The sequence below is a fragment of the Engraulis encrasicolus genome, chromosome 2 (assembly GCF_034702125.1).
Source record: "Engraulis encrasicolus isolate BLACKSEA-1 chromosome 2, IST_EnEncr_1.0, whole genome shotgun sequence".
NCBI classification, from domain to species: Eukaryota; Metazoa; Chordata; class Actinopteri; order Clupeiformes; family Engraulidae; genus Engraulis; species Engraulis encrasicolus.
In genome coordinates this window covers 49,295,331-49,308,344 of record NC_085858.1, presented here as the reverse complement: position 1 = coordinate 49,308,344, position 13,014 = coordinate 49,295,331, and the positions used below count along the sequence as shown (strand labels likewise).

At 44.6% G+C, this 13,014-nt stretch overlaps 1 protein-coding gene across 1 annotated transcript; it reads right to left on the bottom strand.

Moving 5' to 3' along the window:
• Positions 1 to 546: 546 nt before the first annotated feature.
• On the bottom strand, positions 547 to 9,324 carry ubald1b (UBA-like domain containing 1b). Its single transcript, XM_063216487.1, has 3 exons — positions 9,070 to 9,324; positions 8,601 to 8,657; positions 547 to 1,093 (listed from the first exon to the last, which is right to left on the bottom strand). Exons 1-3 carry the CDS (start codon positions 9,175 to 9,177, stop codon positions 737 to 739), a joined length of 522 nt encoding a protein of 173 aa, XP_063072557.1. The 5' UTR covers positions 9,178 to 9,324; the 3' UTR covers positions 547 to 736.
• Between the last annotated feature and the right edge of the window lie 3,690 nt (positions 9,325 to 13,014).

Sequence of the window (13,014 nt, the reverse complement as noted above, 5' to 3'; positions counted from 1 at the left end):
GAGGTTTCTGACAACTTACAGAGATAACCAAGTCATTGTTATTGTTGAAAGTATTTTTTTGGGGTGACAAAGTTTCCAATGGCCCAGCCAATCAGATATCAGTATCAGTGGCCTTTGGTGCCATAGCAACTGAAGACATGGTCATGTTGGTGATATGAATGCCTCAAATTTACACACATGCACACACTCTCACACACACACACACACAGCGCATGATTTCACCTTGAAAAAAAGCCAAACTAAAAAAAAATTGTGTAAGGACACCCGGATCGGTCGACTGATGCAGTGTGCGCAGTAGTGAGAGAACTGTGAGGACAACAATGCATGAGTACACATATCCACGTGCCCGAAAAGTAGTCCACCAAGAAAAAAAATCCGACTTGCGCAATCAAGTCCATCACTTTTATTTTCTTACTAAGGAAAAAAATCTAAAAAAAACAAAACATGTTCTTCTATGCTTTGAGGCACCCTGTGTACGTCCTTATCAACCGTGCACATCTTGCCCCCTCCCGCCCGCCCCCAACCCCACCCCCTCAAAACCCTGCCCGCGTTGTCATTACCGGCGGCCATCTTTGTCTTCATCAGTGCTTATCCACATTGCAAGAAACCTCCATCCCATCATCACCAGCCCTCATCCTCTCCGCTGAACACCATTCCACTCCTCAAAAGAGGAGAACCGTCCCATCCTCACCCTCACCCCCAGTAGTGTGTGGCCCCTCACCCCCCGGGGCCCCCCTCATCTCTCCGCCTCCATCGCCATGGAGACCATCTGCCCTGGGCAGGCTTGTGTGGCGGCTGCTGCTGCGGCTGCTGCGGCTGCGGAGGCGGAGGTGGGCCATCCCGGCGGGCCTGCCTGGGGGGCGCAAGGCCCGGCTGAGGTCCACAGGCCCTGGGGAACGGGTGCTGCCGGGGGGCTCATGGCCCAGTTGACCTGAGGCGGCGGCGGCGGGGAGGTGGCCATCATGGAGGACATGGAGCCGCCGCGCGGGCTGCCGGCCGAGGAGAAGCTCTCCGAGGCCTTGAGGCGAGAGAACATGGTGAGCGCGTCCGGGAAGTTGGGGGGCGTCGCTGGCGTGTTCGCCGGAGTGCACATCTACAAGAGGGAGAAGAAGAGGAAGATTCAAGAGTTTGTCATTGTTAAAAATACTGAATTACCAAGGTAACCAATTAAAGTGCAACAAAGCGAAAAGTGGTACCAGTGCTTGATAGCCCCCTACCCAGTCCCACTTAAAAGTGCAACAAGTTAAAAGCACCTTCAAAAGTAAACCTCACCCACTAATACACACATTCCGAAGGATAAAGAAGACGAAGAAGAGGGGGAAGGTCATAAGGAGGATGTTTCATAGAGCGTTCCATGTATTTTGTGAATTATATACTTTTTGACTCAATATGGTGAAAGTCTGATCTGGCCATCTAGTACTTTTCCACAGCAAAGGTTGTGCTCATGTTACCACAGTGCTAACCACTGAATAAACTGACATCGGCCCCAGCTCCACAGTGGGAGTCTCTCCTCTCATACGAGGTGCAAATTACACAATGACGATGGAGATCCGAGGATAAAAGGAATTGAAGTAAAGTGCACTGCTGCAACCTCCCCTCAATTGCTATTTTTACCTCTTTCTTGAAATTGTAAGTCACCACAACCACTACACTTCAGTTATTTTAATTACCAACATGGACAAATAGCCACTAACTAACAAAGACTATTGATATGGAGGAGACTGTTTGGGGAATCTTGCAGAATCAATATGATGTAAGGCTCTAAGCTGTCACGTCTATGTGCGCTGTCACGCCCCTTTAGGAGACTAGCGTGCTTGAGAATGAATGGAGTTCAATGGGGAAAATTCGACCATTTAGGGATGCCCCACTCATCTCTTTTAAGAACACAGGAATGGATTGGACCTCGTAGCATTGGTGACATGTAGCACAATATATGAAGAGTTCAGATGCAAAACCCCCTGCAAAAAGTGCCATTTCAGAAAATAATGTTAATTCATTTTTATTTAATACAAAGCTATCAAAATTGCAATTTTTAAAATTTTATTTATGTAATATAACTATTTATATGTATTATCAAGTACATGAATGTAAACCAAACCAACAACGGGTTTCTCTAAAAATATAAAAGTGCAGGTCTTCAGAAATGGAGTTAGGGGGTTTTGCATCTGAACTCTTCATATCTTGATGCCATACAGAGAGTCTCTATCTATAGCAGGGGTTCCCAAACTTTACCACGTACAGACCCCCCTGTATCCTGGCAGAATCCAGCCAAGCCCCCCTTACATGGGTCCTGAAACTGTTTTTTTCTCTGGTCCCTCTTTCACAACCATCAGCTAGGTCTGTGAGTCAGTGTCCCACTGGGATGTAAAACAACGATAATAGTCATACTGTTAAAAGACGCAATAAAACATACTTCTTAGCTAATTGGAATACTGTAGTGTTTAGATTATGTTTGGGAGGCTATGTGTTGGTTATTGAATTTTTCAATTATTTATTTTGGTTTGCTATACTTTTTCTGCCCACCTGCTACGGCCCCCCTAGCAACATCTCTTTCCCCCCAGGGGTCCACGCCCCCCCATTGAAAACCGCTGGCCTAAAGCAATAGCAGCTGCTCCAATGGCATGCCCCTGGGTGCTGCTAGGAGACTCAGTTCTTCCTCTTCCTGCTCCCCGTCTCCTCACGGGGAATTTGGGCTAAATATGTTCCTGAAAGACGGTGCCCTCAAAGCAAAACAGGGTGCCACCATGCCAAAGCAAACACGACCCAGGGGAAACTCTCCATTCTCCCTTACAAACCAGCAGTCCAGTCCGGACTGGCACACACATCACATAACATAACCAAACACTCATGTTCCCTGTTTTTAGAACACAGGATATCCTTGAGTCTTTCGTACAGAACTTGCTTGCTTATGTAGGTGATCTATGACATGTTTTCTGTAAAGAACTACTAACGGGAAACAGGTGGTCCTTTTTTCTTTGCCAGGAGAGATATAACCAACAAAATCATTCGGGTACATGAAGAATATCAAAACATGGTTACAACACTAAGAAAACACTGGGCTTTGCTGGTGTTTTAAAGGAGAACTTGCGTGTGCTTCCGTTGTTCCCCATTTGTGCATGTATTACGTAGCCTTGGTTTATGTATATGACATGTCAACCAAAAAAAGGCTATCGACTGGAGGGGACAACCGTATTCCATAGAAAAGAGGCTCATTACTTCACTTTACTCATTCCCTTTTCCTGAAAACGTGCAATTGAAATTCCAGCCGTTTCACACTTCTCCTCTAACATCACATTTATGATCTTTGTAATCTATCAACAACTGCCGCTTTCACAAAGCAGTTTGCATTTCACCATCAAAACATGTTTGGCCAATTACGCAAGGTAAAACTTTCTAAATCCCATTGTAGAGTTAGTGGAAATACACCCACACTGTCACAGAGCACTGACTACAGAGCTAACACCTCCATACTGCATACTGTGATGTTAATTTTTTCAGGGACAGACATTTTCTCCTCTCCTTCATTTTCACACCAGTGGGTACGTTCCAATATGCAGACTCCTTTCTTCCACTTGTGCTTGTGGCCTTGCGTTTTGCTGATGCCCTGCCTCCGTGGAGAAAACAATGAAGTTGTCAGCCTAGCCACAACCATTTTTGGGGGACAATTCTTCATTCACCATCCAGTTTGCAAATGAGAAAATGACTTTACAATTGAACTTTTGCAAGATATTGAAAATACAACGCTGTTGTCAGTGATGTCATCACAACGTATTACTTCCTGGTACGAGGCCACAAGCACAAGTGGAGGACGCAAGTCTGCATATTGGAATGCACACAGTGTCTGTTTATCCCTGTGGAGTCGCTCTCAGGTGCAGAAGCTCTGCTACAAAGACACTAATCATAACGCTTGACATCACCAAGACACGGCCTTCAAAACACTAAACACTTGAGCCTCGAGCAAGAAAAAAAAGAAAAGCAGACATTTTGCCAAGAAAACACAGCCGGGGCTGTTCACCACCATGGACCTTTTTTTTCTCTCCTTGCATCTGTTTGAACAATGATGTTTTAGCACGGTTACAAATGCCCTCCATTTTGTTAGCCCAAAACAGTGTCTATTCACAACAAATGAACCATTGTTTTGTAAGCTGCCCACAACACCGTACAAAATTGGGTTTGTTTACACCTGCCTTATCATTACCAAATTTTGGAATGGTAGTGTAAATAAACAATGTGCTCTAAGGCCATACGCTGATTTACAACAAAAACATTGAGAGTAACAGTGTTTGTATTAACAATCCCCAATAGCAGTCACATACAGTACAATAAACTACTCTTCCCTTTCCACACACCCCTATGCTGACCTACAAATATTGTTTTTATTTTCTGTAAAGAAATCTCAGAGGACACAGGCATGTCATGCTGTTAAAGCACACGTCTGTCATGGTTGTGCAACACAAGCTCACACGATAGAAAAATACCATGAACAAAAACACAAGATGAACAATGGTACAATAGGTAGTGTTGAGCGTTCAGAAGGTCTATGCCAGTTCCGTACAGTATGTTTCTACACGAGCGCGCCCGCCCACACACGGCGCGAGGTCTGTGTAGTATCTAATAAATGAGAATGGCTGGGAGGTTTAACTGCACACAGCACAGCACAGCACAGCAGACCGAGGGGGAATACCCGCCATCACCCTGCATTCAGTGTCACATGCTAACTCTCCTCACTCCAGTTCCTCTTCGCATGAAGACTTCTATCGTAAAGACTTCCAGGTCAATGACTACACACACAAAGACACTGAATTAGCAACACATGACCTAGAAGTGACACGCAAGTTTCAAACCTATTAAGATGAATTCATGAATAAACACATAACATGATGGCATTTGTCTATGAATAATCTAAGTCTCTACCCATGTCAGGACCACAAGACCACATACACCTCTGGTAAAACTAAAGTCTTGCCAACAAGCCATCCTTTCATTGGGTCACAGCGTAATACTTAACTTAGCTTTGACACATTTTCCAAAATAAAGATCTATATGACCAGACAAGTACTTGCCAACAGGAACAGATGGCAAATAGTTTGTAAACAGTTTTGGGGTGTTTGTGTGGCTACGCTCCATGCATAATGAAGCACAAAGAAACAGGAAACAGTAATCCCATGACTAGAGTAGCAGATTCAAACTGTGTCACTCCACAAATCCTCCTCGTTTGTTGTGACAGGGACATTTTAAGCATGCATTGGTTTCCTTAAAGACCACCCTTTTTTCACTGATGCGGTCACTTTAAACTCTACTTGTTTGTCGCGTCTGATAATGAAAGTTATTGGCTCGAATGAGGTCGTCTCCCCATTTCACTCTATTATCATGCTATTCACTATGTTAGCAATAATCGGCTTCAACGGGAAAAGCCATAGATGGCTAGTTGCAACAGTACAGGTTGGTGTAATAACAGAAAAGGCAAAATATTGTTATTCTAGAAATATTTCTGACTGACCTGAAACAAGATGGGAGTCAAACAAGAGACCACTGATTGAAGGTGTAGTTTGATTTTTTTTAAGTGATAAGAGTCATCAGCAGACATGAAATACATAATTAGTTGGTTTCATTAGTCTATAACCACTTTGACAGTTGTTTGTATTCGCTTTTGTTTGGCTCAGGAGGACCTATGGCGTGAGCATCTGATAGCCACCGTCAGGCACAAGTCACACATTTAAGCTTATGCAGTTATGCATACTGTCGCTGCACTTTTCCTAAAGACTACAAAGGGAGGTATTCAATCAGTGCATATTAATCACAATGCATACTGATCATCCACCAGCGCACTGTTGGCCTCTTCAAAAACAGCTACTTTGCTTAACTTAAATGTCCGTTTTGCAGACCTATGAAGCCAACAAATCTGTATGACAGTGTTCTCTTCTGTCTGTTCATATTATTTTGACAGAAGTATCCATATTCTGCACAAAAAAACTATATTTACAACTTATTATTAATGGCACATGCTGGATTGTAAACACACAGTTCGTGGAAATTTTGTGGACCCAGTTCAACAATCCATGATGACTAGCCCATGAAATTGCAGTGTATTGTTCATGTGGTTTGCCTTGGATGGTTGTCGACAGTGTGCATCAGCTATGTGGACAGAACTTGCATCAGTTCTGGGATGTGAGTTGGAAAGAAGTGTGAGTCAATAGAAAAGACATACAGTGAGTCCAATATGTATTTGATCCCTTGCTGATTTTGTTGGTTTGCCTACTAACAAAGACATGATCAGTCAATAAATCTTATGATAATATGTATTCTAATATGGAGAGACAGAATATCAAAAAGAAAATCCAGAAATTAACTGAAGAGAATATATATTAATTTATTTCCATTTCATTGAGCAAAATAAGTATTTGATCCCCTGCCAACTGATTACAGTTCCGGGCCCACAGACCAGATGGGCACTTCCGATCAACTTGTCATCTGAATTAAAGACACCTGTACATACTAACATGCATAAAAGACACATTGAATCAGCAGAATCAGTCCATAGTATGAGTGAATCAGTCACACTCCAACCTCACCAGCATGGGAAAGACCAAAGAGTGGTCAAATGATATCAGGGACACGATTTTAGACCTAAACAAAGATTAAATGGGCTGCAAAACCACAAGAAAGAGACTGGGTATTAATGACCCAGCTGTTGATGCATTTCTTCCAAAATGTGAGGAATACAAAATGACTATCCATCAGCCTGTCTGGGGTTCTATACAAGATTTGACCTTTTGTAGGGATTTGATAATCATGAGAACAGAAATAAATCACCCTAGAGCTATACGGGATGAACTAGGCAATGATATCAAAGCTACTGGGACCAAAATCACTGAGAAAACTACTGGTAGCACTTAATGCCACAGAGGTTTAAAATCCTGTAGTGCACACATGGTACCTCTACTTCAGAAGGAACCTGCGCAGTCCCACTTGAGGTTTGCCAACGGACATCAGACTGATTTAGGATAACATAAGGAGGTGCTGTAGTCAGATGAAACCAAAATCAAGCTGTTTGGCCTTATCACAATTCAATGTGTTTTGAGAAAGAGTACTGCTGTCTATGATCCCAAGAACACCCTCCTCACCAGCATGCATGAGAGTGGTATCATTATGGTTTGAGGGTGTTTGTCTGGCCAAGGCACAGGACAACTTCACATCGTCAATGAATGGATGGAGGGAGACATGTAATGTGCAGTCCTGAGTGCAAACGTCCTTCGCTCCACCACTACACTGATGGGTGGGCCATTGTTGGATCTCCCAACATGACAATAATACACAACATACAGTCAAAGCAACGAAGGAGTGGCTCAATAAGAAGCATATTAAAGTCGTGAAGTGGCCTAGACAGTCTCCAAATATTAACCCTATAGTAATTCTATGGAGAGAACTGAACCTCCCATTTGCCAAGCTACAGCCACAAACTATTAATGTTTTAGAGATAATGTGCAAAGAGAAATGGGCAAAAATAGTTTCTACTATGCACAAACATTGTCATTAACTAAAAGAAGCATCTAACCTCAGTGCTAGAAAACTAGGGCTTTGCCACAAAGCACTTTATCTTCTTTAGCTAGAGGGGTCAAATACTTATTACCCTAAATTAAATACAAATAAATTAAAATATATTATTTTAAGTTATTTTCTGGAATTTCTTTTTGATATTCTGTCTCTCCATGTTTGAATACATATTATCATAAATTTATAGACTGATCATGTCTTTATTAGTGGGCAAACGGGCAAAATCAGCAAGGGATCAAATACATATTGGACTCACTGTATTGGTCTTGTCCAGTGAACACCCTATCCCTTGTGAAACTTTTCCCTAACTTTATCATTACTGACTTCTACCAATTTGGCTCCCAATGAGTAGTATAATTATGCTGCCAACAGTCTTGTTGGGCTGAACGTCAACACGAAATGTATTTTTTTTTAACGACGACCCATCTGTGCCTCATAAACCCCACAGCCCTTAATTATGGCGCAACCATCACAAAGGTCAACGTGTTCAAAAATGAGACAACACGCTACAGGCTCAGAACACATCTTTGATTAGAATGTTTTTGGCAGGCTGTTCTTCTTCAGAGAGGGTTTGCGGAGTTCCATTCATTGCGCTAAATGCAGCAGTAGCCGCGGCGGATGTAAACACTAGCAGTTTCAAATGTTCTCTTCGTTTTCCTGGAATCACCCTCCCCCACAAACCAGAACACGTATGACAGCTTGTACAGCCATTTAAACACCAAACGTGATAGCATAATGCAGATTCTTAGTCAATTGTTTGCTATTGATTCTCCGTTTTGAGAAGAAAGACGCGTTTAATGTTTTCGTTAGAATAAAACTCGGGAACCTTTTCAGAAAACGTGGTCGTGTCTGTGTTTATTTTTGTCTGACGCGTGCTCCGCAACATGGCGGACAGTGACGAGGGTTTTCATTTTTGGAAGAATGGGCTTTTACTACTTATTCGTGCTTGCAATCCCGAGCACGACTAACAACACTTACAAGCACCTACATAAAACACAAATAATACAAATGTTATGAGACAAGACTAAGATAAGCCATGCTCTTACCATTTGGTGGTGATTGTACGGTATATTCGTTTCTTGAAAGAATGTGCTAAGAGCAGTCTGCAAAATCCAAGAAAAAAATAATGTTAGAATAACATACTGCCGTTGCACCAATACAACAGGCCACTTAACCTGTAAGACAAAATACAATGTTGATCTACAGTTATAAACAATAGTTAAAATTACACCAATACCTGTACCACCATTTCTTCATGTTACAACGACTGTTATTTACATTACATAACATCAGCAGATCAACGTGTGACTGCCAGTCGCACGTTTAGTTAATGGTCGGGTTGATCAATTTTGCTTTTAAAATGGGAGTGGATCCAACTTTACTCTAACGTTAAACCGAAAACATGTTATTCCCAGTGTTTGTTAAAAAAAATGAAGCATTCCATGGAATGGATTCAGGCTTCCGGATTCTTCACAGTCAATGTAAACAGATAGAGCCAGCATAGCACGTTCTCACCTCAAACTGCCAATGTGCCGCTTGTAAAAGCTGCTTTGCTTGGTCTGCCGCACAACCAGCAGTTAGAACAAACTGATTAATCATGACTTGGTGTTTTAATTCGTCCATAATTCTTCTAATGTTGTATCAGCGTCAGGGCGTAGAATCGAAACTTGCAGCTCGTGCCTTTTCACCCATCCACCATTGCCGGTTGAAAACAGCGATATGTTTCAAGTAGGCTAGCAGCAGTGTCCTCGGCGCCCCCTGACTGACAACTGACTGCAGCGAACCGCAAGGACCATTGTGGTAGGGCAGGCTTGTCTAGATATTTAGAAGCCCTCCTTCCTTATCGGGTTAGGCACAAAGTAAAGCAACAACAAATGGGACCATTTGTGTTCTTAATTAGTAATTAATTAATTAGTAGACCTGTTACTTAAAAAATGTAGTAATTATAGAAAATGACAATGAAACCTTAAGCAGAACACAGTAGCCCAAATGCCACTACAAAAGCACAAGCTAATTATGAAGTATATCGTTAGCAGGAGCGCTACAATCCACAGCAGAAGTCCAATGTGCAGGTTTCAGAAAGAGTCGAAGACGAATAACTCGCGTCAGCCTCAAGGCATATTTATTTTAAGTATGATAAAACACACTGCTCAAGAGCGGTTGGGTCATGGCTCAAGGGCACTCAAGAGAATGATCGATCCCAGAACATTCCTTTATATAGGGGGTGTGACGTCACCAATCATACACATCTCATATTAAATAGGTAACACCCCCTTGTGGCGTGGAACAGATCAGTACTGGTACAGAATACACATTAGTCAATCATACATATGTCAACACTCCCACTTATGAGTGACTCGTATCCTGTACAGCTTTTAACAATCAGAATTAACACACAGAATTAAATCGAAAACATTTGTAGTACACACAGTACTCAACATATTTACAACTTGTCAGACGCTAGCACCAAACATGACTCCTGAAAACTACTGCAATTTCACCTTTGAGACAGGTTTAGTCATAGCACCTGCTACCATTTCATCTGTAGGACAGTACACAAGTGTCATCTTCTCATCTCTAGCTATACCCCTTCGCCACAAATCTGGCCTTGTACTGCTCACGTCCGTCACCACCCTCTTTAATTGAGTACACCCACCTACCTCCCACTGTCTTTCTGCCCTCTGGAAATTTGGTCAGGGTAAAGGTCTGGTTCTCTAGTGACTGCATTTCCTCGTCCATTGCCCTCTTCCATTTACCTGCTTGTGGTGATGCCATAGCCTGCTTAAAGGTCAGTGGCACACCACACACTGCTCGGTAACAGTAGTCGACACTGGTGAGTGTACTATCTCCATCACCATCACTGTCTTCCTGAGTTGAGTAAGCACTGAGGTAACTCTGGGGCTTACGCTCTCTAGTGGGGTACCTCCCACTGCTTGGGGCCTGTGGTGTCACCATGTGGTGCTCCTCACCATCATCCTCTGGGGATTGTGGACTGTCAGTCTGGGTGTCTGTGCTCTGAGCACTGGGCTGTGGTGCGTCTGTCTTGTCAGTAGTTACAATAGGGTGAAGCTCTAAGTCCTGCGTCTGAGTCTCACTGTCACATGTGGTTTTAGTGATAAACTTAACCAGTCTGTGCTTCTGCACTTTTCCCTTGGTGGGGTTGTAAACTAGATAGGCTGGGCTGCCCTTGTCGTGCCCTACAAAGAGCCCCTTCTCACACCTGGGATCTAGTTTACCCTTGTCTTGTTTGTACGCATAACACTCGGACCCGAATTTGTGCATCTGTGCTAGATCACACTTCTTCCCTGTCAGTGCTGTGTACGGTGTTGTGCCAATGTGCTTGTTAAAGCATCTGTTTCTGGTGTATGCAGCTTCCTGAACGGCATAATGCCATAAACTCTTAGGTAAGTTGCTGTCAATCAGTTTACACCTTGCCATTTCAAAGAGAGTACGTCCTTCCCTCTCGGCTATGCCGTTCTGGTGTGGGGAGTAAGGACAGGACGTCTCGTGTCTGATTTTGTTCTTTCGCAGGAGTGTCTTAAACTCTCTGCTGGTATACTCGGTCCCGTTGTCTGACCGGATGCATTTCACATCGCCATAAGGCGCTACATCTGCCAGGAATTTTTCAGTAGCCTGTACGGCATCACTCTTCGCTTTCAGAAAGTATGTGAAAACTACTCCTGTGCACACATCTGTGAATGACTGCATGTATTTGTAACCATCTATGGAACCATTGGTCACTGGACCAGCTAGATCAGTATTCACCAGCTCAAGTGGTGTTTTCACCTTTTCAGTTGCATTTCTGTTTCTCGACTGAGTAAACTTCCCCTCTATGCACACATGACATTCTTTGTCAGGCTTACGCTTTGCACCTTTTAATGTGCATGCCTACTGTAACATCTTGCAGTTTCAGTATGTCATCGTAATTACAATGCCCCATTATCTCATGCCAAGTTTGGATATCATGGCTAACATTGCACACATCACTCTCATCACATTCGGTCGGCAAGTAATACATTCTGTCACACACATCAATGTTAAACCTTGCACCATTAGGCGCCACAAGAACATTGTTACCTTCTTCGAAAAGTACCTTGGCACCGTGTGCAGTGGCACACTTCACGGAGAAGAGTTCCTGTGGGAACGAAGGGATGTACAGGGCGCTCTTCAGAGTCACTGTGCATATTCGTCCGTCGCTGTCAGTGAGACACACCTGTGCGTCTCCTCTGCCTTCCGCCAACCCGAATGTCCGCCTCCCGTCGGCCAGCTCCATGCTGTGGCTCTCCGGCTTGAACGAGCTGTCGAAGGACTTGAACCGGCTCCTGTCGTTCAGCATGTGGGATGTCGCGCCTGTGTCGACGATCAGCCCTCTCTCGATCTGCCGCTGCTGCGCTGGCTTGCAGGTGTCCACCCGGAATGTGAAGTCGTCTTTCGCGGGTCCCCGCGCCTCGATCCGACCACCACTCGCTGCCCGACCGCCACTGCTACCACCGCCGCCGCCGCCACGACTGCTGCCGCCGCCTCTGCTACTGTCACCACTGCCGCCGCCGCCACCACCGCCGCTTCTGCTGTTGCTGCCACCACCGCTGCCGTTGCCTCTGCTGTTGCCACCACCGCTGCCGCTGCTACCGTTGCCTCTGCTGTCGCCACCACCGCTGCTACCGTTGCCTCTGCTACTACTGCTACCACCGCCGCTGCCGTTGCCTCTCCTGTCGCCACCGCCGTGGTCTTCAGCGCGAGCACACCTGGACCTCTGTGTGCGCTCGGTCTTCCTGCAGGCTTTGTCGCTGTGGCTGGTGCTTTTACAGGAACCGCACCAAACTTTTCTTGCGCAGTCATCTTTCCGATGTCCCTTCTCTCCGCACCGCCAACACGCCATCTCTGTCGAAGATCCGCCGACGTTCTTTTTCCTCAGGGCTGCGCGAGCCTTCAGAACCCTTTCTCCCGCCAACTCGGCTACTGGCTCAGCATCCTCCGAAGCCTCGAAGTTTCGTAGCTTAGCCTTGAACTCTGCTAGCTTCATCTCCGCTACGCCGTGGGTTACCATCAGCGAAAAAGGTTTGTACATTTCTGGTAGTCCCCGCATAATCATTGCCATCATCAGCCCTTCACTCGGTGCCTCGCCTGCACCTCTGAGCGCTGTGAAGATCTGCTCTGCCCGGATAATGTACTCTGTCACAGTCTCTGTTTCAGCTTTCCTCAGCGATGTCAACGTTATGTACAATGAAACAATTCGTGGCCTACCTTTGCCAATGTAGTGCTCTCTCAGCACTTTCAGACTCTCACGTCCATTATTTTTACAGTCTCTGAATATCAGTCCAAGACTTACATTGTCGAGCAATGGCGCCAACGAGCAGTAAGCATCAGCGTTCAGCTCAGCATCCTTGGCTCGTTCCTCAGCCGTCAGCGGTTCACCAGGCTCGTGAAGAATAGTGTCTTTTAAACCGACACGATGCATAC